This window comes from Thunnus albacares, chromosome 2 (assembly GCF_914725855.1).
Source record: "Thunnus albacares chromosome 2, fThuAlb1.1, whole genome shotgun sequence".
NCBI classification, from domain to species: Eukaryota; Metazoa; Chordata; class Actinopteri; order Scombriformes; family Scombridae; genus Thunnus; species Thunnus albacares.
Window position 1 is genome coordinate 28,003,490 of NC_058107.1, and position 27,724 is coordinate 28,031,213.

At 39.3% G+C, this 27,724-nt stretch overlaps 1 protein-coding gene across 1 annotated transcript; it reads right to left on the reverse strand.

Annotated features, from left to right (window-relative positions):
* Positions 1 to 779: 779 nt before the first annotated feature.
* On the reverse strand, positions 780 to 27,488 carry cspg4ba (chondroitin sulfate proteoglycan 4ba). The gene is made up of 10 exons (XM_044376587.1): positions 27,192 to 27,488; positions 21,548 to 21,711; positions 15,530 to 19,102; positions 14,571 to 15,044; positions 13,894 to 14,070; positions 9,346 to 9,544; positions 8,214 to 8,345; positions 5,795 to 5,967; positions 5,139 to 5,322; positions 780 to 5,039 (listed from the first exon to the last, which is right to left on the reverse strand). The coding sequence occupies exons 1-10, from the start codon at positions 27,265 to 27,267 to the stop codon at positions 2,986 to 2,988; spliced, it is 7,206 nt and encodes a 2,401-aa protein (XP_044232522.1). The 5' UTR covers positions 27,268 to 27,488; the 3' UTR covers positions 780 to 2,985.
* Positions 27,489 to 27,724: the final 236 nt, after the last annotated feature.

Below are 27,724 nucleotides of genomic sequence, written 5' to 3' on the forward strand. Positions count from 1 at the left end.
TAGCAGCATTGTGTATGAGTCCTGAACTGGGTGCATTTTTTTTTTTTTGTGAAACTATTTGCATTCTTTATGAGCTCATCGTTATCTTTAATAAACACCTGTGCACATGTGACATACGTTCTTAATGTCCCCAGTATTTAGTGTGGGGTCAGGAAAACAAGTAATTGCTTTCTTTGCATGATACCATCAGTCATGTGGGCTGACTCACAGCGGTGAAGTTTCAGCTTCAGAAAAAAATCTTTGTGCTATCCCAAATCACATTACATGTTTACCTTCTGGGTATCCATGACATTAATAGAGAGCATTTGCTTTGGCAACAATACTTTTCTTACTGAGATGGATAACACACAACACCTTGGTGCAGATAATGTGACAAAATCCTCCATTTGATTGTATTGCATTTGGATGCGAGAAAACCACAATTAAAGTAATTGCAGGAAACAGGAAGAAATGATAATGGTAATTAATACTTTTCTAATTAGTCCTCTGGTACAATGTGTTTTTTGTTGCAACGAGTGAAGTATCATTTAGAGGAGGGAAACAAGCTGCAAGTACACTTGAAATTATAGTGATACAGAAAACTGCCAAAAATTTGCTTAAGTGGAAGAAATAAAGGACAATTTGGACACTAGTAAATCTTGTTAGAGGAGAAATATGCAGATACTGAGTCAAAAAGACTTGCATGGGTCGTACACACAAACACACACTGTAGGATTTTACTATGTTATCATAGCAGAACGTAAGACAGGGCAGGGAAGTATGAATAAATAAACCTTGCAAACATTTTAAAGTGGTTTATTAAAAATATGGTATAAATAAATATGACACTTTTACATAGTAGGTTACATCATTCAGATGAGACTGGAATACACTGGATAAACACTTCTGTTCAGTAAAAAAAATGAATTAATGACATACAGTAGAATTTACAGTGGTTTTCTGTAACAGCAGTTTCTTTTCTCTCATTGCTTGCCAGAACACATCAGAACAGTACCTTTCATTTACAGCAGACACTTCTTAAAGTGTCAAACACCAAAGGCCTACAGCAGATGATGTCAAGAATTTAAGGACACAAGTTAGACAGTGATAAATAATCTATATACGTAAATATCGGCACTCATTTCAGTCAAAGAAATTCTTGGTTTCTTGTGAAATTGTTGCTCAAACAGGTTAACAACCTGTCCTGTTGACAATAATCCAATTAATTTTTACAAAAATCTACAAAAATATAAAATGACTCACCCCAGAACGTCATTCCTAGAATAATGAGTGTTTTCAGTTTAGCAGCTCAGTCTCCCAAAAAGTAGGTCGACCCACCATCTTTTCAGCCATGGGGGAGCTTGTGAATTAAGTACAAAATTATACTATTTGAATTTTAATTACTAAGGTGAAGGTGGGCAGAATACAGTGTGCATTTGTGTAATCTTTAGGATCAGTGCCTTGATTTTTCATACATGCTTGTTGAGAATATAAAAATACTATGCACAATAAAATAAAAAAAAACATAAGAAAAACAGTGCTAATATTTTAACCAGTGTGATTTGATCAGGCATATAAATAAAAAAACTGTTTAGTGGCACAGAAGCAGCCATTTTAATGTCCCATATCAATATACAGCCATGCTGAGAAGCCTCTGCCTCAATTTTATATTATTCAAACCTGTAACATTAAACAAAGACCTCAACTATTGGTGATACATGCAACCCTCATAAAGGTAACATGAAGTAAATGACAAAATACCTGAGTTTACAAAAAATTGTAAGCTATACTATAATATATAATACATAATAACAATATAAAATCTGCACAATCAATTGAAATGCTTAGACAATACATCTCTGTGCCAGTGTCAGTCTTAGTAATTCACAGTTTCAAGCTGTTATTAGAAGCTTCCGCTCAGATGATCATAACCCATAACGGGAGAGACTTCAACGTGCATGAGGAAGACGTAACAATGTGAGTGATTTAACATACATTAGGCACCAAACATAGGTTATAACTTACCACAATGATAACTGCTTTGCAAATGTTCAAATGAACATAGTTTGTTCCACCAACCCAATGTACAACAGTGGTTGGTGTTGGATTGTAAAGTAGTGTTTAATTGGATTGTGTGACTCTCAGAAAAGTCAAAGCTGTCCTCATGTTAATTAATGTACCGTAAAAGGACTTAATAGTTGTATTCTTTATCCATCTTTAAAGCTGCATTAATTGTTTTTAGGCCACTAGGAGGCAGAAGAACCCCAAAACGAGCTAACAGACACAAATATAGTGTTGTGGCCATGAAGTTGTTATGGTTGTTATTAGCATACAATTGCCCTCGTACAGGGAGCAGCATTAGTCGTGATTCTGGCCACATGGCGAATTTACGTCCAATATTCACTGGCCTTTTAGCTCTGATTTGGTCTACACCACCTCCTAGCAACAACAAAAAAAATCTGGGTCTTCAGCTGGTAAACATTTGACTTTCTTCACAAGCTTGTAGCTAACTGTTCCCGTTAGGTGCTGGACAGGTATTAGTATGTTTATGGCTTTTTTGGTGCCTCCCAGACTGAAATATACAGATAATGTACCATAAAACCAAAACAACAAGCTAAAAGAAGCTAAAATGTATCATAAAGCTGCAGAGTTGGCAGATAACACACTGTGAGTTTATCACTATGAGCAATATCTTTCACGTAACACTCATTCAGTCATTTGTTGTCAATTCAATATAAAACACAAATATTGATTGATGTAGCTTTAAGCTAATTATTTGTTATAGGTCATAATTAATTGCAGCCTCATCAAGTATGAAGAGGTCAAAACCCCAGCAACACTTGTAGTATACAAAACAATGTTCAACTTATAATAAAGTTGTTTTTTATACTACAAGGTGAAGTTGTGAAAGAAATCCCTACTCCGCCTCATCAAGTATACAACCACATTTTACTCTGTTATACAATATTCTCTGACACATACAGCTAAGAGTTGGTTTGGGGAAGATCATACCCAATACTGATTCTTCTGGAGAGTGGGAGTGGCGGTTCTAATAATTTGAGAAGATGCAGCAGGAGCACCATTACTCCAGGAACTTACGAGCATGTTTGAATCGATGGTGTTATATGGCGAGCCCTGATTTGGTGCCAATAACCGATCAAGAAAAGGGCTACCTGGGCAGCTGGGGTTTAACGGAGTGACAGTTACTGTAGGAACTGTTGCACTTGTCTGGCTTTGCCCCTGGTGGGACTGACTGCTTGTAAAACCAGAAGGTGGCTCTTTTGGTGTGGTGGTGCTCTGCTTCCTTTGCCTGTGGTGTCGAAGAAAGACAACCAGCACTACAAAGATGATCACAAGCAGCAGCAGGGCCAGCAGTGGTAAGATCACCAAGAGCGGGTTAGAGCTTTTTTGAGGATATGACTCCACACGAACTGGTGTGTTCCTGAAGTGAAAATCCTCCGCTCCACGCGTTGGTTTGCCAAGAGTCGTACTGAAGATGCTAGTTCTGTTGGAGTTTCCCCAGCGGTTACGTCCATTGAACTTCTGTTGGTTTTTGCTTGGTTGCTGGGTGGAAAGGAAAGCTGTAGACAGGACCGGTGAAGCAGTTCCATTTCTGGATGTTTGGATTGGTGTCTGAGGGGCAGATGATGTGGTTGGGTTAGGAGTCTTTGTGGTTGGAAAAAGTGCCGAATCATATGGCACTATGGTAAAGTGGATCTCCCCTTTAGCAGGTTGCACGTTATCAGCTTTCAGTACAAAGACAAATGAATCATTTAGCTCTTGAACTCCAGTCATGTTGGCATTTAGCTCCAGAGCAACCTTCTCTTGCATCACATCCTTAAAAGTGAAGGACTTAGCGGGTACAGCTTTCTTGGACATTTTAGGTTTTGTCTGAATCACCTTGCCATACTTTGGATGGGAGATAATTTCAAATACAGGATCACTACCGCTGATATTAGCCAGGTTAGAAGCATTAAGGAATCCAGTGTTTAGTTTGACAGTAATCTCATTTGGTATCCTCAAACCTTCACCAACTTGGATCAAAGGTCTGACAGTGATGTTAAACACTTGGGCAGTCAGGTTTGCCTCAGAAGTGAAAGCAGTAAACTCAAAACTGTCTGCAGAGGAAAGGGAAGTCATATGGTAGGACAGCCTTCCAGTCTGTAAATCTTCCTGTTCAAACTGTGTAACCTCTTGGTTGTCCATTAGAAGTTTGCCTAAATGTGGAGGCATGGTAATCTGGTAGTGAATTGTAGTGTTTTTCCCATTAGTCTTGGCAGCAAGATTGTCTCCAGTCAGTGATACTGAAGTCTTGCCTTGCTCTAGTGTCAATCCGGTGTAATTGACCAGAGAGATGGTGATCTCTGTCACTTCTAGGTTGAAGAGTTTGTAAATTGGTTTATGATGGCCATCTGTGACACTGAAGTAGAACACCCCTGAGGCAGGGCTTCCATCGTGGATGAAATAAACACTTCCGTTATTGATTTGGGCTTGAGTGAAGGCCACAATCGACTCATTCAAACTCCCTTCAAGAGCGAGGTAGCCATTGTTTGGCTTGCTAATCACAGAGAACATTATTTCATCAGGAGGATTGTCTATGTCTTCAACTTTGAGGTTCTCAGGTCTAAGGGCGACTGTATCTCCTTGTACAACTGTCAAACTCGGCGCTTTGGTCTTTAGCAAAGGTGGCTGATCGTTCACAGGTGTGATTGTAATGTTGAAACGCTCCTCAATAACATCACTGTCATCCAGAGGACGTTGCGCTGTTTTGCCCTTTGGATTTATCCATGCACTGAATGCAAAGAAATCACGAGTTGTCTCCGAGTTGTCATGCTTGTAGGTGATACCATATTTGTTGACAATGAACTGAGAGAAGTTAGGTTTCTCCTTGGTGAGGTTTCTCTCACCCACCACAATGACACCATACTGAGGTAGAGATGTCACTTGGAACCAGACCTCATGGGAGCTTCGCTGAGGCGTCGGCAGCCTGGACATCAGGTTAGTGGCGTCCAGCTTGGACTCATCAATGACAACACTCTCCCCTTCTGTTACCTCAGCACCTAGTACCAAGAAAGCATCACCAAGGACAACTTTGTTGAATCTTTGTTTCCAACTTATACTGTAAAGTCATCAACATGTCAGTCAGTATTTTTTGTTACCTGTGTTTGCAAGAAGGACTGTGTTGTGTTCAGGTCCGGTGTTCTCATAGGAGATGTCTACTTTGAAGGTCTGGCTGTCCAGAGAAGCAGGCGGTGATGCCACAGAGAAGGTCATGGAGTCCATGGCTTCCCAGCCCACTGACTCGATGGGGGTTTGAATGTACACAACCTCTTTCCTGTCCACCTGAAAAACACCATAGAACCAAAATAATTCAACAAATTTGCACAACATCCAGATCCAGCTTTTCCTAAAGTGAGCTGACAATTCAATCAACATGAACAGATAAGTGGTTTCAATATTTATTGGCTATTCTGACTCACATTTTCAATATTTCATTATTTTAAATTAGTTTTTCTCAGCAGTAAACACAGTACACTGCGCATCACAGCTTTAATCATGTCAGATAATAATTTACTAGAAATAATTGATTACATAAAAGCCTTGCATGTTCCATTAAGCTAGAGAAGTGCATAGTTGGTTTCCTGAATGAAGATGCATAACATCTATTATTCATACAATGGAAATCTGGAAACTTTCCACATGAATAGAGAAACTCTGATGTTTAATCTTACTCTAGTTGCATCCTTTGTATTTTAAAATATTCCTTTGTAAAATGAGACAAAAGTGTCGCTAAGACCTCCAGCTCTTCACTCACCATATCTTGTGTGAAAGTGGAGATGTCCACTGTGGAATTATCAGGCTGCCTCGACACCAGACGCCCCAGTTTAGGTTGCCGAATCACACTGAATGTAATGATGCGGTTGGAGGTGTTGCTGATGTCATTGGTCACTGCTTGTAAATCCTCATTTGAGATTGGTGTTGAAGAGCCTGGATGAAAGACATGAAATTGACGTAACAAAAATACAGATGAAGTGGCTTAGATTAATGATCATTAAACATTTGTTAATGACTGTATCTGTCAAGAAAAAGAGTTTTTCCTTGCATCTGGTATTCAGTTTAGCTGTGACCACATTATTAAAATGCTTGTGTGGCTGCATCAAATGCAGAAAGTTTTCCCTCTGGAAGCATTTCACATCTTTTTGACTCCAAATTATGCAAAACAAGGTCTGGAATAGACCCGATGAGAGTCCTTTGATGTGTCAAATTAAAGCTGCACTGCAGACATCACAGACTTTTTTACAGCACTGTCCAACTGCAGTGCGGGGTGTTACATAAAAACAAAATAAGAAATTAAGAAGTGGATCAGTTCCTTGAAGGCGCAGAAATCTTCTACTTGGGGAAGTAGAAACATCTGTGCAAGATGACAGGGACTGGCTTCTGAGAGGTTCTTTTCTTCCCAAGATGAATTACATAGATTTCCATAGCTCTGCTGCCACTGTCAGGATTGTGAGAATACTAAAAAAAGACTACTGACAAATGATGGAAGGCAATGATAGAGGGAAAGAGGGGTCAAAGCACAGTGAAATTCATTCATCACTTTTCGCAAGCACTCCCACTATCCTTGTCTGTCTCTCATGGGAAATTTCTCTCTTACAGGAAGAGGGAGAGATGGGCTTTCTGCTCTTTTAACAATGAAAACCTACAAGGTCTTGCTCCACCTCTCTCTTTCTGTACAAGAGAGGGTTTTACTATATTGTGATACATTTGTGCAGCCTTTTGTGACAGTATGTACACATGTAAAATGTAGAAATGCTCACAGGAACATAATTAAATTTGCTTGGTTAGTCCATGCCTGAGCAATGAGAAAATTGTATGCTGCTTTGGAAATTTAAGATGTAAGACAAACACTATGAAAAATGTTTAGAGTTATTTAGGCATATGGGATAATGACAAATGTATGAAATTATTCTAATTAAACAGGTGAATACAGCAACAGATTCCCATTATACAAATGTAATAACACTTGGTTATATTTTTATTGTATTAAATAATTCGCTTTGTGAATTCATGAAAATCTTGAAAGAAATCATGAATGTACTTCCCCACACTAAGAATCACTTATAAAGTTTTGTGTGTTATTTGCATCTGACACATGAAGAATGCTTTCAGGTGAACGCTGATTTTCTGAATTAAGCATATCCAACCATTTAGTGAGGAGTCTCTGCATAGTTTTACACAAAGCACCCACATATTTGAGGAGTTTGCAAGGAAGAGCAAAAACAAAGTGCTTCATGTCACCCCTCACACCATAAAAACCTCACATTGTCAGTTAAAGCTCCGATCCCGCCCCCCCCCTTCTCTGCCCCGCCTGGCACAAAGCACGAACAGGGCTGCCTCAGACAGACAGTGGCACAGCTTTTCAAGTAGCCACTCACCCTGTGGCTGGGAAGCTCAGCAGAGCGTGCCAGTTGGCAGTTTGCTACCCTCCCAATATCTTTTCCTCCTAACTCACAAACCAGACCACTGGAAATCTCAGGAAACCTTGAAATGTGTTTACAGACACAGACAGCATGCAGACTATTTTTAGCTCCAGAGTATTAAAAGTAGCACACTGCGTATCAAAACACTGAGCAATGGCAAAATTGATTCACCAGTCTGCTATTTAGTTAAGTAATGACTTCTCTGCAGGAAAGGTACTGAATTATTTAAACAAAGGAATTCTGGTCAGAGACGGTAGTCAGGGTGAAAATATGAGCAGGTTAAATCTTTCAAAATACAGAAATTGAGAGGACAAGATGTCACTTTAAGAGCACACACAGTTCAACTGAGTCCTAAAAAAAGAAACAAAATAAAGAGGAAGCCAAACCTTTGCCTATGGTTAATAATAGTACAACTAGAAAGAGCCACTGTGAGTGTAAGACTGAGAAACAGAAAAAAACATGTTTCAGTTCATTTTCAAGAAGCAGCTGTGCAGTTGCATAATGACACAAAAGCCTATTTGCTAAAAAAAGATGCAGCTGAACACATGAAACTATATTTTTGTGACCTATATTTTAAGATTTACATCGTAGGCCTGAGTGCCAAACATAGGGTGGGTATTAAAAGATTGAGTAAGGCGCTACTGGTTGTGATTTTCATGGGATTTGTTGATAATAAGTAAAAAAAACAGTAGAATACTGTAAATCCGGCCTTATCCTTAATTCACAAGCTTTGACTCAGAGGGGGTGATTTACCTGGAAACACCTTGAGTGGACGGTTTCTCTCTAAAGTGATAACCAAGGCTCTGGCAGTGATGCTGAAGATCTGCCTGGGAGTAAAGTTCACACCGTCGTTGACTTGGAAGTTGAATCCTCCTGACATGGCACCTGGACATCAAATAAAACAAAAGATGAAATTTATGAAATACAGTTGTTGACTGCCTGCAGCTGTGAATAAAGAACAACAGAGTTTTGTGAGTACAGGTTTTCATTTTGTTCTTGGCAGGAGCACAAATACAAATAAGCTGCATCTGGTTTCTGTAAAATACACATAAAAAAAAAAGGTTTCTGATCAGCATTTCTGATTATTATCAGAATAAGCCACACTTTGGCATTCGGTCCGGTCTGTCTTAACGATATCAGTGTTTTTCATGTAATTTCATGGCTAATGTAGAGTGTTGCATGTTGTTTCTGCTGCTGACTGTTTTCACTGAGTCACACTGGCAGTGAGCAAATCAAACGGTTTGGAATTTGTGAATAGCATCTTCTAGTGGACGCAAGAAGAAAGACAACAGCAAGTTATCTTGGTTCAAAACAACACAGTAAGAAAAGGACTGCAATACATCAACAGCATGAAAGAGAATAAATTAAAGTTGATGAGAAGCAGAGGAATATTTAGAAATATATTCCTGTAGCTACATTTCTTTTTTTTTTATTTTAAAGCCCCCCTCAACTCAAAAATGTGTTGCTTTCACTTTCATCTGGTAAAGTTTCTCGATGCTCACTGAAAATCTGAGTTTAATGTGTGTACCTATGAGCATGATTTGTGAAATCACAACTAGTTTGGGGTCAGTTGTGGTGCAGTATACAACTTGCAGAAGTGTGATGTTGAAACTTGAAGCCTCCGGTGCTCATACAGGTGACATCTTGTGTTCAACAGAATGTTTGCATATTAAGGTAACTGAACTTGTCTTTGTGGAATAACCATATCAAACACTGATTATTATTCAAAATTCAGTATTTTTATACTATTAAAAATGTCCACACGGGATCTTTAAACTACTCACTGACACAAAAATCCTGTTACACATAGTAAAAGTGTCTTTCCTTTCCAGTCTTCTCCAGTACTTAGTGTTAATATTCAGTGATAGAAAAAAACTGACTTTACCTTTGTGAACAAACAGCAGCTGCCCCTGGTCTATGTGGGCCTGGGTGAAGTTAAGCACCGCCTTCATGGGGGCGCTCTTCAGGGCCAGGTGTCCGTTGCTGGGTGGGGTCACCATGAAGTGGAGCTCCTCTGGGGGTGTATCCATGTCCTGCGCTCTCAGGTCCTCCAGCCTGATCTCTGTCACTGAGGACACCCAAACCTGGATACATGACGGACAAGGACACAACAGGTGCCATCAGTACTCAATATGAAAATATAGACCTCCAGGAACATGGGAACAGAGATGTTTGGTTTGACAGGGCTTGTCATATGTGTAGGAACAATATTTGACAACTGAATGCAATTTTGACATTTCTCTTGAAATTGTGCATATGCTGTTTTCATGGTTAGAAATGAAATACAAGATATTACAATGGCACAAAAGACTTGCTAAATTAAAGCTTATTTGATGGATTTGTAGATGCCAGTCTTGAATACATCCACATGATACAGGTATACTGAAAAAAGTCTGTAGGAGGAGAATAGTATTATTTCTCATTTACTTTTTTATGAATTAAATGCACTGTAGAGCAACTGTGTAACACCTCCTCTCTATTCAAATAGTACACAGTTGAAAAGGAAGTGAGACAGAAAAAAAAACATGGAAACAACTGTCGTGTCCTTGTCATTCATTACCGCACACAGTGGACCTAGGATGCTGTGGGTGTGAGTTCAGCTCCGAGGCAATTACACATGTTTTTCTCTCTCTTTCTCCTCTTCAGCCTTTTTCCACTGTACATCATCCAATGAAGCAGAAATGCTATAAAAACCATCTCTAACTAAGGCACGAAAACAACAGTAAGACCATAACAACCTATGGAAAAATGGCAGTCGAGGCATCACTCAAGTTACATTCAGAAGCGTAATTTAAATGAAGGACAACTCGGGACTAAATATAGCCATGCAGACTGTAAACAGTTGAATACACTGCAGAGTGTCGGTGGGGCACAGTTTAGATCCTGCCTTCCATGTAAATTCAAAAGCCTGGAGCTAACGCGGCAGTCTAACTTCTCCACAGAGGAACAGAGGAATTCATTGACACACAGTACACAAAACTACTGAACCGTGCAGACACTTGACAACACAGGATGAGCTTCTATACTCCAGGCCACAGCAGCAATTGCATAACATGCCACAGTCCCTCACGCAGGTTGTAATTCCCCAAATATTACTGACAGTTCTGCAGCTAAAATGAAAATCATGAGAATTATACTGGATCATTTGAAGTGGTACTCTTCAATCATTGCCGGTTGTTTGTCATATTGATAGTTTTATAGATACCTTGTATTTTATAGTGATTTCTTTGCACTGATGCATATATATGAAAAAAAAATGTTTGCACTTCATGCCCATGCAGTGGCTATAGGGTAAACTAATCCCTTCTCTAAGTGATGGTCGCACTTTTTGTGTTATTACTAGGATTTTGTTTTAGTAAATTATTAGTCAAATTAGTAAATAATAATAATAAAAAAAAACTTGTTGATGTTAAAATAGGGGCTGAAAATGATTAGTTGAATAATTGGTTAGTTGAATGACAGAAAACTGGCAACTACCTATTTTTTTCTATTAAGTTTTAGTCATAGTTTGCTTCCAATATCTACTCTGGTTAGAGCTCATTGTTTCCAGTGTTTACCGTCTATAATTCATATATAGTGTCACTTACAGACAGGCAGTATGTAGTGCAAATTTCCCCTTAGAGCACTTTTTGTGGGCCAAAGTGCAATGCAGCTGCATGACGTGCAGCATTTTATGTTAAGGGTGTGATCACAGTAATATTTCAGTGTTCACACATTGATAAACTTGCAGGCTGTTTTTTACCACAAAGTTCCCTCTGCTCCTTTCTAAAAGTTGGTTATTGTGAGAAATGTTTGCGATCACAGGCTGTTGAAGTGCACGTAGTAGGGTGAGGGGAAGTGGGTATAAAAAACTGTCATAACAGTTTGTCACAAAACAGCTGCTGAAAGGTCACAGAGTATCTTAGGTTGAATTTTACCTTGCAAAATGACTACATTTTAGGTGACACTTGAGTCCAAATGGCCCTAAAATTGTACCTAAAATGGCAAAATTACAGGCTGAGGTCTAACTGGCAGCGAGCTGGTCTGTCACTCGGCTCTAAGTGTTTTAACTGCACTGCTCTTACTGGAACAGAAGCATGGGGTACTTTTCCAATTAGCACCTGTAAACCCCACAACCACCCACAACACAGGACATCACACACTTCTCATTGGTCCCACAGCAGAAAGTCTCCACATGTGAGAACACTCGCCACGCATGCAAGTGTGTGTTCCTCTGGTGGGAAATGACTGCACCTCAAATAATCCCCCACTTGACAGGAAGTCACAGCAGGATCAGTTTGATGAACGGGATTAGTGTGACTCACAAAATGCAAAGGAAAGACACATGAGATCAATTTGCACAAACTTGCCCCTTGGTGTTGAGATCTATTCCTCAAACAGGATGGGGTGTCTACTGCTCATCAAGCTGTGGCTTTAGTGATAGAGATCAAATGAAGTCTACGGACAAAACACACTTAACCTCATTTACATCTTTGATCCTCTTTTACTGAATTCCTTATAGTCTTGAGTGGCAAACCTCAACAGTTTTGTTGTTTATTTGTTGAGTTTTTTTTTAATAAGCCTTGTTTTTATCTCACTTGCACAAAATAAGTTATTTCTCTACTGTTTTCTCATTGTTTAACCCTTTTTTTAATCACTGTACATATTAAATATAAAAACTAAAAGATGATGTAAGTGAAACTGTTCAGGCTGAAGACTTGTACTTGTTGTGTTCATATTAGAGAAGAGACTTTCAAAATAATTCAATTATGAGAAGACGCTTCTCACATCTCTGTGATAAACTGATGGATTTTAGTCCCTATAGTTTAAACTAATAACATTACTTCTATATGTCTGTCACAGAATGTGGAAAACAGAAAGAAAATGTCAATCATTTGTCAAAAATGTCATTGCAATGATTAGAAAATTAATGCATTTGTAGTGGATAACAATTTTTTGGATTGGACGTAAGAATATGAAAGATATCAGATAAATTTCAGTTATTTGTTGGCTTTATTACTTGTGCATGCAAATTATAATTCTACCAATTAAACTGATTTGATTTAGGGACCACTGGATGATGACAAAAATATAGTTTCTTTAAAACAGACTCCTCCATTATACAATATTTTTTGGTTCCTGCTGCTGTAATATTTACTCTTTACCAAGCCGATTTAAAATGAAAAAAGACACAATCCCTGAGGCAGACATGATAGATATAAATCTGTTGAACTCCAGTCCCAGCAAGTCCTTTTTCAAGCTTTATTTACCAAACATCAAAGTTGTTTGAAAGGTTAATTTCTGATTAATCACGTAGGGAAATACACAATCGTGTGTTTAAAGACCTGTAAATCTCTGAAAATGCTGCCCAATAGAAGTGCAGTAGCAGAGAGCCACCTTGTGGACACTGAGAACCCAGTTAATGTTTTTGCTAACATCTAGTAAAACAGTATATAATGACTAATGATCACATTCAGCTAAACAGGTTGATGATGTGTGCATACTAATTTGACAGTGACCACCAAAAAAAAGCACCCTTCCAAAACTACTCAGCTAAAAACTGATGAGATTCAACCTGCTTCATGGTGTTCTTCAATGCAGTGCAATTTAGAAGTAGCTCTCCTCTGACTCTGCAGAATCCCAGAGGAATTTGAGGCATTTGGGGCAAAGCTGCATTGGACAACAGAGACCTATACTTCAGCCTGTCTTTCCAGCTGGACCTTTCCCAACTCCAGTGTCTAAAGCTGACAAGTCAGTACTGCTCAGCACATGTACACAAGACAGCTTTGATCTGATTTACGACTTATGATTTAAGAAACATATTTAAAATATATGTTAGTAAAAGTCATTTTTATGGACAGGTCATAAATAACCAGCAGGATTTTTTTCTTCTTCTTTTATGGATAGGCGGATAGATGTGAAGTAGAGGAAATAGGACTGAATGGTGCAGTAACAGTGTTTGCCATTTCTGGGCCATGCCATCATGTCACTCAACAATACGATGCTTTGGGATGGATTAATTCAAGCGATATATTTGCAGCGGCAAGACCTTATGTCTGACTAATGCCTGGAGGCAACCCAGACTATATTAAACAGCAGATTCTCTTCAGTCCACTGAAGCAACATTGCTTTAAATTAGCTCACCAAAATGCAGTAATACTGTATATTTTGATAAAAAGAGGATTTGGTTTGAGAGCTTCACATCTTAGCACCAAAACAGCTCCTCTTACAAGCCCGCTGCACCTCAAAATGTATGTCAAAGCCTGTTCTGTGCTGCCAAACCCCCTGGACCCTCCTCCACATAGCAAACATAGTTTCCCTCATCCAGCCAGCCAGCCATGGCAACTTGCAACACTGCCCACATGAAAATCGTCTGACAGTAAGCTATGGTGCCAGACCTGCTAGTAAAAAAAAAAGTCCAGAGTATAAATATAGAGCGGCAGTGCAGACTCACCCTGAGGACCCTGTTGGCTGTAATAACAGGAGGCTCATCATTGACAGCTGTAACCTGGATGTACACCGTCTGCGCCGCACTCTGCTTCCTCAGGCCTGTGTCATTGGCCACCACAGTGAAGTTGTCAGCTAAGGTTTCGCTGCTGTCATGTACGTAGTAAATGAATTCATGTTCCACCTGGTTATAAAACATGAAAATGATTAGAGAGAACCTTAGAAAATCAAGACACATTATAATAATTTGTGACTCTTAAATCACAGTCATCATTTATTTTATAACTCATTACTCTTACATAACACATTTTTGCTTTGTAAGATTTTAGAAATCAATTTGTGGCAAGGTCATGAGATTCAAGCAAGATTAGGTGAAAGGGTGGTCAAACCAGGGTAATGCTCTTTTTAAAAAAATGTATTTCAGGTAACAAACATTGTAAAAATACCTGCAAATTTATGTCAAATTACAGAAAACATTCCCTCCTAAATCAGCTTGTGGGTAAAGTGGCAATAGACAAAAAAAAGGATGGAGGAAGGACCTCTGTGTATTTATTGTTTGGTATGGGTGTGAAAATAGTAGCTGCAATAATAAATCTAATTATCCATCCATCCAATACTCCAACTGCTAGTCTATTGCTATATTGCTATATAATAATGACAAGATTGTCTGTACGAATATCTCACCTGTCTCCTGGTGAAAGAGGTTATAGGAACTCCGGGATGTCGAGAGTGCTCAATGTGACCATGCTGCGGGGGCTCGGTTAGACTATACAGGAAGTTGATTCCAGAAAAGTGTCGGTTGGTGACTTTTAGCACTTCCTGGGTCAGTGCCTTGGAGGCGCCCTCGTTCAACGTGAAATTGGAGACCAGAAGTGGGATGAGGCGTGGGATAATGTCAACAGACACCCTAATGTCGTTGACGTCAGTGACCCCGTTGGTTGCATCGAGGATGAAGGTGTCGTTGACTTTGTTGGGATCCACCTGCATGTACTGAATGTTCCCGCTGTTAATGTCCTCTTGGGTAAATGTCTTGACAGGAGATTGTTTGCTTCCGATGTAACGCTCCTCCACTTCCACAAAACGCTGGAGAAAGCCATGAGAGGGGGCCGCCTTGACTGTGAATACAATCTCAGATGGCAGGTTGTCCTCGTGAGTGACCTGCAGCAATCAGCAACCATATTCAGTGGTTAAATTTGACATATCCCATGTGTCACTAAGGTTTATTTTTCATTTTGCTCTTGGTGTAACATGACATCATTGTAAAATGTACAAACACCCATCAGCATGCAGTTTTTAACCTTTGAGCAGCCTTTAATACCAGAGCAGTAAAAACTGCTCTTTTTGATAATTAATACTGTAGCCTCAATTCTGTCTAATTAAATGTGGTGCTACTATATTAAGATTTTATTTCTTATTCTTATAATCATGCTATGTGTTTAAAGGAGACGTTTAGAAAACTGACTTAAAAAACAAAATATGAAATTAATTCTCTAGATTTTTGTGGCAAGGGAATTATCAAACTGTACTGATATTGCAAATACATAATATTGAATATTTAAACACTGATAAAAATGGTGACATTGACCTTCAAAATGGTTTACATATTTCTTGAATTGAGGTATCACTGTCTCTCACACACTCACCTCTAGTTTAGTTTCACCAATCTTAACTGGTTTTCCCTCCTCCACCAGTAAGGTGTTGTGATGCTGCACGATGGGTGGTCTCTGATGACTTTCCAGGTAAACCTTCACATTGATCCTCACTGCAAGTTGAAGGCCTTTAGTTTTCACTGTTAAGTTGAAAGAGTCTGCCAGATGTTTGCTGTCATTGTGCTGATAAGATATGAGCCCATTCTTGAGATCAGACTGTGTGAATGACTCCAACATTGTTTCATTGCGATAAAGTCTTCCATACTTAGGAGCCTCAATCAGCTTGAACATGACTTCCCGGTCATCTCTGATGTCCAGATTTGATATGACACTAAAATTAGTGGTGGAAAACGTCACTGATTGTCCCTTCTGAACCAGTAAGCCAGTGTTGTTGCCAACCTTCAAGAAAGGGTCATGTGCACTGATGTCTAAAAGACTTGATACAAAATGTTTTCCGTCAGAGACAAAGAGCACAAACCTGCCCGTGCTTACACCTTTGTGAATGAACAACACTCGCTTTTCTTCTAAATCCTTTTGACGAAACTGGAACAGTCGATGAGTAGTGTCATTTACCAGCACCAGGTCTCCCATTGGGATTCCACGGCGGGTGTAAATCAACTGGCCGTCATCAAAATCAGAGTCTGAATCATGATAACGCAAATCATCTGAAGTGAGTAACCTCTGTCCATCTCTTACTACCTGGAAAACTTTATCAATGACACGTACTGGCTTCTGGTCGTTGACAAGCTGAATGGATATGTTGAACGTTCCTTCTTTGGTGCCTATTTCATCCTCTGTGATGGAAGATTTGAACCCTTTGCTGGTGGAGGCTATGAACGTGAACTCATCCTGAGTAGTCTCACTGTCATCATGAATGTACATTATCCGTTCCTCTAATATATCTTGATTACTGAAGGTTAAGATGTTGTTGTAGCTAGCATTAGAATTTGACTGACTAATACGGGCTAGCTTTCCATGTTTGGGGCTGCTTATGACAGTGTAGTACATATCCTTTGTGCTCAACGTCTCGGCGAAAAGCTCATCTTTTGTGATCAATTTACTTTCTCCCTCCTGAAGAGCGAGTCCATCATTTCTCATAAACACACTGTTAACATCAGCTTTAATCAAGAACTGGAAATCATAGTTTTGTGACTGAGCATGTTTAGAAACCAGCTGAAATTTGAACCTGTCACTTGTATCTTCATAAGGCCTGTCGACTAGCTCATAATGTACTTTGAGATCTGTGACATTGCTTTGGCTAAAGGTTGAGTTCTTCTTTAAAACTGTGGTGTCCAGCAGGAGTTTTCCTTTCTTTGGTGTGGTGAGAACCCTATAGTAAAGGTCATCCTCTGAGAGGACCACACCTTCAGCTGTAGCAAAAAGATTCTCTGAGTCCAGTGTCACTTTTCTAACTTTATCCATGTCTATCATTGCATTCTTCACCAGGTGGTACTTCACCCACTTCACAGTGATTGGAAAGAGTATTTCAGTGGTTGCCCTTGCAGCTACATTGACTTTGCACTTAAAGTAATCTGTGACATTAGATGTCTGGATTTCTTGAAACGTGCTAACATACCTCAGGCGCTCTTTTTCTAGAAGCCTTTGGGAAAACGAGTCGGTAGATCTCCATTCACCGCTTGAGTGAAGTCTCTGGAGCTCTCCATACTGCGGAGGTTCAATGATATCATAACGGATGTCTACAATTTGTTTCACAGCATTGGTTTGCACGGCCAGTTGGTTTGATCCAATTATAGCTGTCTCTCCTTGAATGATCTCAAGGCCTCTGTTGTTGGCAATCTTGTACTCAAGCGCTACAGCCATGACCCTTAAGACCACAGTGTTGCTGACCTTCTCCCCATCGCTAACTCTAAGCACTATCCTTGAGTTTCTAACCCCCTTGTGAACATAGTACACCCTCAGTTCCTCCAAGTCTGAATAAGAGAATGAGGTCACTGCAGTGCCTGGGTTGTTTTCAATTTCCAAATATCCTGCATCTGCATTCAGGTTACCTAGCACAGAGAAGACAAGATCAGTGTAGTTGCTGTCAATGTCTGTGGCCTTCAGAACATCCGTGGTGAGGCGTTTCTTTGAGTTTTCCAACAGAACAAAAAGATTTCCTTCAGGAAGACTCAATTCAGGCGCATCATTGGTGGGTGTGACAGTGATATTGTAGCGGTACAATTTGTTGTCCTTCAGATAATCAGGAACTTGTTTTCTGCTGCTGGAATAAATTGAAAACATGAAGAAGTCATCCGGATCTTCAGAGCCTCCGTGGATGTACATTACTCGTCCATGCCAAAGGTCCAACATGCTGAAGGTGTTCTCATCTTGGTCCTGATCGACATCAAGCCTTATTTGACCACGCATTGGTTGATCCTGAATTCGGAACATGATCTGAGACTGTCGAATGCCAAGCTTCTTGAAGTCCAAGAGTACCTTGATGTGTTTGGCCTCGAGAGATGCTCGACCACCCTCTTGGACCACAAGATTTTTTAGCTGCACAAAATTAGAGCCATACCTTCTGTCCAAGCCCCTTGCAAGTGTTGACATGTGTAGTGAAGGTGTTGGTGTCACCAAGTGAAATAGGGATCCTGGAGCACTCGTTGGACTCACAGTGGTCAATGGTTCTAGTTCTTTCTCTGGCTCACAACCAACTGAGATATCCTTGGTGACTACAGCATTGGAGAGACCCATCTTCACTCCGTTGACTTCGATGTTCTTCAAACATCCCTTAAAGGAGCCTCCACGCACACGCTTTCCAGACACAGACACCAGCCCCACCTTTCTGACTTCTGATCTGGTGCTGTCATCAATACCTCCAACAAAAAGGTAGCCTTTTAGCTGCAGCCCCTTTGAACGAGAGCTAATGCTGCTTTTCACCATCTCTCCATCAACAGTTAGCTCAAGACCTTTAGAACTGAAGTGCACCTTGACTGTATGCCATTTCTTGTCATTGATAAACGTGAGTGAACGAAGCTCTGTTTTGGTCCCACCTTTACCAACAATGGCCACTGGCAAACCTTCCTGAATTTCCACAGCCACAAAGTCCCCCTCTCTGGCAGAATTGTACAGGATTATTCCCTCTTTGGCTGAAGTGTGCACAACACACTGGAATACTGCTTCCTGCTGGGCATTCCAGGGTGGAAGGGAAATGTAGGCCCTGGAGCTGAAGAAGCTGATCGCGTCCTCTTCAGTGGCAAAGAATTGGGGACTACAACCTAAAGACACCTCATGGACATTCTTGAATCCAGTATACGGCCTCAGTGATGACAGCAAGTCGTGTTCGTTGAAGACCACGTCATCCATGCAGCCTCGAAAGCCGACTGAGTCTCTAGGGAGGTAAGGTCTGTCCAGGCCGCCTGACCCTCCGACATAAAGACCATCCAAGATGTTAAGATCGTGATGGGAGCCCAGCATCTTTACACTTGTGTGAGAGTTCTTATCTACAGTCAAAGTGACATTGATCTGCACATGACGGACCTCCACAGAGTGCCATGCCAGGTCGTTGAGCTGAGTGCCTCTTTCTGACTGTAACACTTGCTCCCCAGATCCGAAGTCCAGTTTCAGCTGGGAGAAGAAAGAAACAACTGGATTACAAATTCTGTCACATTACAGGAATAAAAAGTAAAAACACACACTGAACTAAGCAACAATTCAATCTAAATTCAGGTTTATCAGTTTAGAATAGACCATTTTTGTGACGCCCACAATAAATATGATTGCTGTTAGCCATGCTAGCACCGTCAGTTGACCCCTTTGGTCCAGCCTGAAATATTTCAACAACTATTGGATGGATTGCCATGAAATTTGGGACAGACATTTATAGATGAATTGTAATAACTTTAGTGGTCAGCTGTACTTTGTGTTTAGTGCTAATTAGTAAAAGTTAGTAAGCTAACACGCTAAACTAAGATGGTGAACATGGTTAACACCACAACTGATAATTATCAGCATGTTGGCATGGTTAATGTGAGTGTTAGCATACTGATGTTAGCATTTAACTCAGAGCACTGCTGTAACTAAGCATCACAGAGCAGCTAGAGTGGCATTAGACTCTTAGTCTTGTTTTTTAAAATATGAGGGTAGGGATTGCAACTATTTAAAATGGTCATTAAGACAACTGTTTGAAAAATATTTTAATGATATAGTATAAAAAAATTGTATGTCATGAAAACAAAAAATAAATACAAAAAATATTTTCATTTTATCATATGAAATAATTATTTATATATCCTATGATGTTATGACTTTTATGAATTAAATGATTAACTATAGACACAGTGACACTTGGAAAGAGAAACAGCATTTCAACGGCACATATTCCATGACGTCACCTGTTGTTATAACAGTGGGCTTTGCCTGTGATTTAAAGCAGGAAGACCACTATTATCCCTTCGCCTTCTGGTATGTCCTCGGAGCATCATGTCACCATCTCAGACTAATGCTGCATTTAGATGACATGCTTGTCAAGGCTTGCTGTTGAGTCCCTGCTATTCATGCATGGGTTTCCAGGGAGAGACGCTCATGTCTGACTCACATGGAATGAGACCCCGAGCCCGAGGATAACTTGTGCGAAAAAAATTATTTGGTGACCTGTGCCAGTTTAAGGAACAGGGACGAGCAGTTCACTCCTCGTGCTCACTGAAGTACGTGAGTGTGATTCATTCCCGGCAGCAAAAGTCTAACATGAATAGAAGCTTAGTCACAAAAATTTGTGGAGTTTGATCACAAAACAATAATGGATACCTCAGGACTTCCTGTTTTTCTTCTGAAAGTGTCTACATATTAAAATGTCTTCATACATCTGTCTATTCTTTATGTTGATTTAGCCTGGCAGAGCTGCTTACAGGACACTCCAGAGGCAGTCTTGAAGAGACAAATGTATTTCATCCCTAAATCCTCTCAGCGATGCTTGTGTTGTGGGCTAAAAATAGTGCACCCTGATGGGACACCAACCCACCCTTATTTTTGGCATTAAATCTAGACAAAATGCACAAGACTATGTCTGAGCTTTTTTTTTTTTTTTTTAAATTTCTTTCAACAGCATATTTCAAGACAGAAAAATATAGTGACAATATGAGCATTTTTACTGTTTAACTTGAATTTAACATTAAAGCCAGGTTCTCATAATTTCTCTGACCTGGCAATTTCATTGATATCTCTTATTGGCCATCTCAATTATCCATGATGACACAATAACAAAAAAAACAAAACAAGTGGTACATGTTTTTTCATGTTGAAAATTTCTTAATTTCTGTTGTTTTTCAAGAAAAAATGCCAAACATTCACAGTTTACAGCTTCTCAAATCTGAAGATTTGCTTCCTTTCTCTGTTTTATATTGTAATTTAAATATCTTTTGGACTTTTGGACAAACAAAGACAACAAAAACAACAAAGACATTTGAAGACATCAACTTTGGCTCTCAGAAACTGTGATAGTCATGTTTTCACAATTTTTTTGACATCTCACAGACTAAGTAATAATGATGGTTACATTACATTTTGGCATATTATATTACATTTTCATAGAATTATACAGAACCAGCAGTGAAGTGAAGTGAACACAAACAGTTTTTGACAATTCAAGAAAATATGACATTTTTGATTGGAGGTGGTGTGAGGTAGATGTGCCGTGCACTGTGATCAAGTGATTATCATCTGGCACTAAATCCAAACACAATAAAAAAAAAAAAAATAATAATAATGATAAAAAGATTTCATAATCCTGTGACAAGAAGTGACTGGTATGAAGCTGACACTCAGTTCATACCACGCAGGCTTGTCTACTTGTGTTACTGTGTTGAGAGACTGACACTGTCAGCTGAGATGGAGAAATAGCTTACGGTGGTCAGTGTGTCGTCCAGCACAAAAATCTGTGTGGAAATATGTATATATGCATGAGGATGTATATATATGTGCGTGTGGATGTATATATATGTGCGTGTACATGTGTGTATGCTCATGTATGCTTGAACACATATGCTCATGTGCTGGGGACATGGATGTACCCACCTGCAGGCGACCAGCATGGAGCTCTAGTAGGAAGTAGTCAGTATGGCCAGTGGCAAGAAACAGCAGGCCACTGGTGCTGGAGGTTCGGAAGCGAATGCGGAGCGTGTTATGGTCGGACGACTCTGTTGCCTTGAGCTGTACAAAGCCATCGCCATAGAAGGAAGCTGGAGAAAGACGAACTAAATATTAGTAAGAGATTGATTTTGAAGGGACAGAACGTATATGTTCAAATGTCTTTTGCAGGCTGTTAAACCAATTTGTAACACTCACTCAAACTGAGCTGAGTGTGACAGAGAGCTGGAACAGAAAGTACAGTGGCAGTGAATACAGCAAACACAGAGCAAGTCAAGTCAAGCATTGTGGTCTTAATATAGCCAACATGTGACATTTAGATATAAAAGCCAGGCTAATTATCATCCTGGTTGTTCTTTACAAGTGGAGCAGAGTCCGTGTAAGAGGTAAGCGCACCCACCCATACACACACAGCTTTATAACACACACAGTGCACAAATTATACCTCACCTGATTTAAAAGTATGCTTGTAAGATTCTTCGGATCTGCTTAGCTTAGCCTTCCTGGTGGGCCAGTTGTGTTCATTCTTTATGTGCTTATTATGATTTACGTGCATTCAAGTAAGACAAGAGCACAATTATGAGTTTTAAAACTTTACCTATAGAATAATAACTACCTTTAGGATGAAACAAACTCCAGCCTGTGCATCGTGGCAGAATTGCAGGTTTATGTCTTTGTAGGTTTGCGAGAAAGTTGTTCATGGACTGTCCTAAACTGCCAAAATGACATATGTGAATTTTAAAAGTATTTGACTTTAATGCCACAACAGCGGTATACAAACTGAGGCACTGGATGTGGAAGTGGCTTGGAGGGAGTCAGACATGTTTGGGCCTGCCATGCCCTGACAGGAACCTTCAACCTGAACATGAAAGGCTCTGACGTCCCTGCATTGTCTGTTGCCCCATGTTCCAGAAGCAGCGTGGCAGATGAACCCAGCTGTTTCTTCTACCTCACCTCCCTGCCATTTCACATCACCCTGTAATCTGGGCTAACGCCCTCTGAAGCTTTCTCATCTCAGCCTTCATGCCCGGGCATCACCAGTTTAGTTTTTAATGAGCTTGAGAGTCCCACACAGACTCAAAGGTTAATAAACATCTTCGCCTCTGTGAGGAAACGTGTCCAGTCCACGTTTGATTTATTTGTAGTTCATGACCCAGGGGCAAGGGTGGCCTACTGCTAATGGGCCGGAGTGACTCACTGACAAAGCTTGATAAAGTTAATGTGAGTTAATGCATTGTTTTCCTAAAAGGGTTAATGCACTAATGGGTAGTTTGCTTGACCAAATCCAATCTATATAAACTGCAGTGTAAAGTAACACAATTAAACCACTAAACCATGGAAAATAGCCCTTTAGCCATCTCAATACCCAGTCACCAATCAACAGGAGCTAATTGCAGACAGACAATTTAGTTTAACCTCAGTGTATCAAAAATATCAATAACATTTGACCAATACCACGTGAGATTACAAGTCAGCACAATAAAACAACAAAAACATATACAGCAGAATATCTAACACATATACAAAACCAAAAGACAAACATCTGTTACATTACATTTACCTGTATATACTTTCAAACAGCATATATTTTAGTTATACAACTAATGATTATTTTAATTATTGATTAATCTGACGATTATTTTCTAGTGAAAATATGGTTCTTTTCTCAGAGGCCTCTCATATGAAAAGGGAAAACAGCAAATCCTCACATTTGAGAAGAGGGAACCATCAAATATTTGGCATTTTTTTACTGAAATGAAATTACTGAAATGATAAATTATCTAAATAGTTGCTGATGTATTTTCTGACGATTGACTAATCAATTAATCGACTAATCATTTGTTATTCTGATAAGTTTATGTGCAAAATTTCAAATTAATTGCACTCTGAATAGCAGAGGAAGGAAAAGAAATGCTATTAGTCTAAAGTTTATCCTGATAAAGTATCAACTTTTTTTCCTAATCTCTGGCTTTCTCTAAGTGACCAACTAATTCAAATGTTTTGTATGTGAACAACCACATTTACAAAATCAATTTCTGTTTTTGTCTTACAAAACAAGGTATTGCATAAAAGACAGTAGAAGACAAAAAGAAACTAATTTTATGTATCACTGAGTTGGCACATTGAACAAATCCCAAATCGGCACATAAAGATATAACTAGCACCTTGGATCAAATATACAACATAATTCTCTGTTGAGCTGCAACGATTAATCGAGTAGTTGTTCGACAGAAAATTAATCAGCAATTATTTTGATTATCGAATATTTGCTTTAGTCATTTTTTAAGCAAATATGACAAAAACATTAGCTGGTTTTAGCTTCTCAATTGTGATGATTTAATGCTTTTCTTTGTCATATGTAATGGTAAACTGAATGTCTTTGTAGTTTTGGACTGTTGGCCGGACAAAACAAAACATTTAAAGACATAACCATTGACTTTTTTGAAAACAATAGGAATTTTCACTATTTTCTGACATTTTATAAACAAAACGATTCAGAAAATGATCTGCAGATGAATCGATAATGAAAGTAATTGTTAGTTGCAACCCAAATTCTCTACACCACAGTCATATTTCATCATCCTAAATGTACGCAGTTGTCATTGTGTCATATCCATTCATATCCATATGTCAGCCAACGCAGATTCTCTTAACAAAACCAACATTGATCTTTTCTAGTTGACATTGATCTAGTTTACCAAACCCATAGCTGTAAAACAAAGTGCACACATCTAATTTGTTTATCCCAAACAGATATCAGCCTATTTTAATTTACATATCTTTCCCAGCAAACTTCACATAGTTCCAGTCTCCTATCACTAATATAGCCAACTTTGGTGCATATATGTGCACACCAAAAAAATATCGAAAGCACTGTTTTGCACTGATTAACACCTTGAAAAACTGGCCCCAAACTTCAGCTGAAGTACATTGACAAGCGTGAAAAAGTTTACAATATGTTTGAATATGTTCTTACTTTTACCAATGATTCCTCTCAAAGCTCTACGTGCTGATACACTGAGGAAGCCTAGATATTTATACAGTATATACCTATTATATCATCATTTATATATGATATAACAAATCTTTCAGCACTAGCAAAGGCAGTGGACTGAAGAAGTGCTTGTCAATCTCAGTTATTCCTGTTGTGTGTTAGCTGAATTAATTGTCATTAACTGACCAGCGCGTCCTAAATTGTGATTCTCAGTCAGGTGTAAAGTGCCTGTAGCGCCAGTTAGCAAATTGTTAAATGTAGATGAAAATAAACAAAATTGATTGACTCAGAGGTGCACAGCAAGCAGGATTATTTGTCCTGGCCCTGATTCGGACTGACTGGATTTATTGTCCTTTCTCATATAAACGTCATGTTCATTCATCTGACTGACTCTGTGTGCATAACATGAAGGAAGCTTTTCTGAAAACTGGCCAAGAGGAACGCAATGACATTTTTCTCTTAAATTCACAAGGATGGGCATGCACGCTCAATTGTATTCTGGTGTTATCACAATGACGTTTAAGTCGAATGATTGAACGTCACGTTTGGTTAAAAACACGGGTCTTCCCCATAGTGCACTCGCCTATAAAGAGCTGGATGCCTGCAAAGCTGTAAAAGATAGTAATTATGTTGTTTTTGGAAGAAAACTTAGGTTGTTTCAGCTTTTTTGGCACACTCGAGTGCTGAAACGTGGATATTTTGGGGGTATGTAAATGAAAGAGTGCAGCAGACCAGAAAACAATGCACACAAATAAACATACCCACGTACACCTGACTTGTGTGCCCCGAGAAGCATAAACAGGAGGTGTTTGAACATTGTTCTGTAATCTACATGTCTGCAGGGCAGTTTCTGCATGACAGGGACATTTTTTTGTGAGATTTCACAAACCGCTCTTTCAAACAACAAAGCCAGTGAACTTTTAGTGAACACCCGCTTACAGTTAATTTGAAAGGCAGGACCAGTGCTTGTCAGTGCCTGTGTGCTCAGTTTATACAACAAAACGGAGATGCAACTTGACTGAAGCGCCTCTTTGGTTTGTTGACTGTCAAGCCACTCTGCTGCAGATGCATTGTTGAAGCCTGGGATGTGGCTGTTTTAGCAAAGGCTTGTTTCATAATCCAAGGTAAGCAGAGACAAGAGGACGCACATATTCAGAAATGCAACAAGGTAAAGCAAATGCCTATACTATATAGTTATTTTCAGTGAAGTATATGGCGAGTGTGAGTCACGGTGAAATAATTCCTGATGATCCCCAGGAGCGCAGCCTGGATGAAGCTGAATTTAGATGACACATGCCCAGGATCAAATCAACCAGACAGGCTAATGAATGAATGCCCGTATGGATGTAAATAATATACATCTGTCAACATGTGTCTCTCAACACAGCGACTGTTCTTTTCCTATGAATTCATTTGAGTGTGCCGTTGTCATAGTCAGATAGCTCTTCCAGTGCAGTGGGCATCACGGTCCCATTTCTGCTGCCACCTCTGATAAGGTGATGCACTCTGGCGTCTTATGGTACACTGTGTGCACCATGCATGCATAGATTATCCATAGTTTAATGCGTCACTAATAATATTAATGATAATAATAATAATAATAATGATAATAATAATGCAGAATCATGCTGTTTTGATTTTTAATTTAACTAAATGTTTATTCCAGTTGTTGCTGGAATTAATCGTGACATTTAAAGCTGCAAGTGACGATTATTTTCATTAATGATTAATCTGCTGATTATTTTCTTCATTAATCAATGTTTTGTTTGGTCTATGAAATGTCAGAAAACGGTGAAAAACATTGATCACTGTTTCCCCAAAACCAAAGGTGATGTGCTCAAATATCTATGTTTTGCCCACAACTCAAAGATATTCGGTTTACTGTCATAGAGGACTAAAGAAACCAGAAAACATGCACATTTATGAAGCTGGATCCAGAGACTTTGGACATTTTCTTCTTTAAAAAAAATGACCAAATGATTAATCGATTATCAGAATTACTGGCAATTCATTTATTACTTGGCAACTAATCGATTAATCGACTAATCGAGGCAGTTCTAGTGACAATGAATCAAAAATATTTGTTCCTTTGTGTCACACACCAACCTGTATTCACATTTTTTTTAATCCTGTTGAGTGTTACACTGACTGAAAACATTTTTTAACCTGTGAACCATTGAAGCGACTCAACAACACGTACAGAAAACATTTAACATTCCTTTGTGATACTAAAGGCCAATTCATGCTTTTTTTAGCCTGCTTTTATAGACTCGCTCATGATGTTACAGAAATAGGGCTGTAGCCATACTGTATGAGAGAAATCGCAAACACCCTGACAAGCTTTTAAAAAAAAAGATTAATTATATTATTTAGGATGTTGTAACTCTTGAGGTGCTGGGTTTTAAGTAGCATTCAGGGTTTCCTCAGTAAACTACAAAACATTGAGGGAAACTCGTCAAAATTCACCAACAGAGTGACGCTGCTCCTGTGTGAACAAAACGTCATTAAAAGTACCTTTATATTCGTTTAAATCTTGTTTGTTTTAATTGAAATTGTTTTAGAAAGTTGCATTGTTACCTCCCGACGCCAGCTCGACCAGGAGCGACCAGCAAAGCAAGCCGCCGAGACACAACTTCTTCTTGTTGGTGTCCATCTTCCTTCTCCCGGTGGAAACAGTAACGTTAACAGACCAAAACGGTAACGGTTACATATTTACAGACCGGGTTTCACTTCTTCAGGCTTCGGTAACGTCTCCAAAAAAACAACACAGAGAGTTCAGCTAGTCGCCCCCCCAAGACGCAGTATTAGACCACCGGTATGCAGCGCAGACCCTGAACTGAACTGAGCTGAACTAAACCACTGAAGCAGATCCTCGCTAAACTCCGCCTCGTGCGTGCGTGCGTGCATGTATCTGTGTGTGAGCGCGCGCGCGCGTGTGTTCTCCTCAAAGGAAAAAAAACAGAAGGTTAATCTCAGTTTTCAAAATGTAAACTAAAAAAAGGAACAGTCATGTTAAAATAAGTGTGTTAATAATATAAATGTAATGAGCTCTTAGTCTAAGTTTATTTATTGGCACATGTTACAAACAAAAACAAAATACAACACAAACA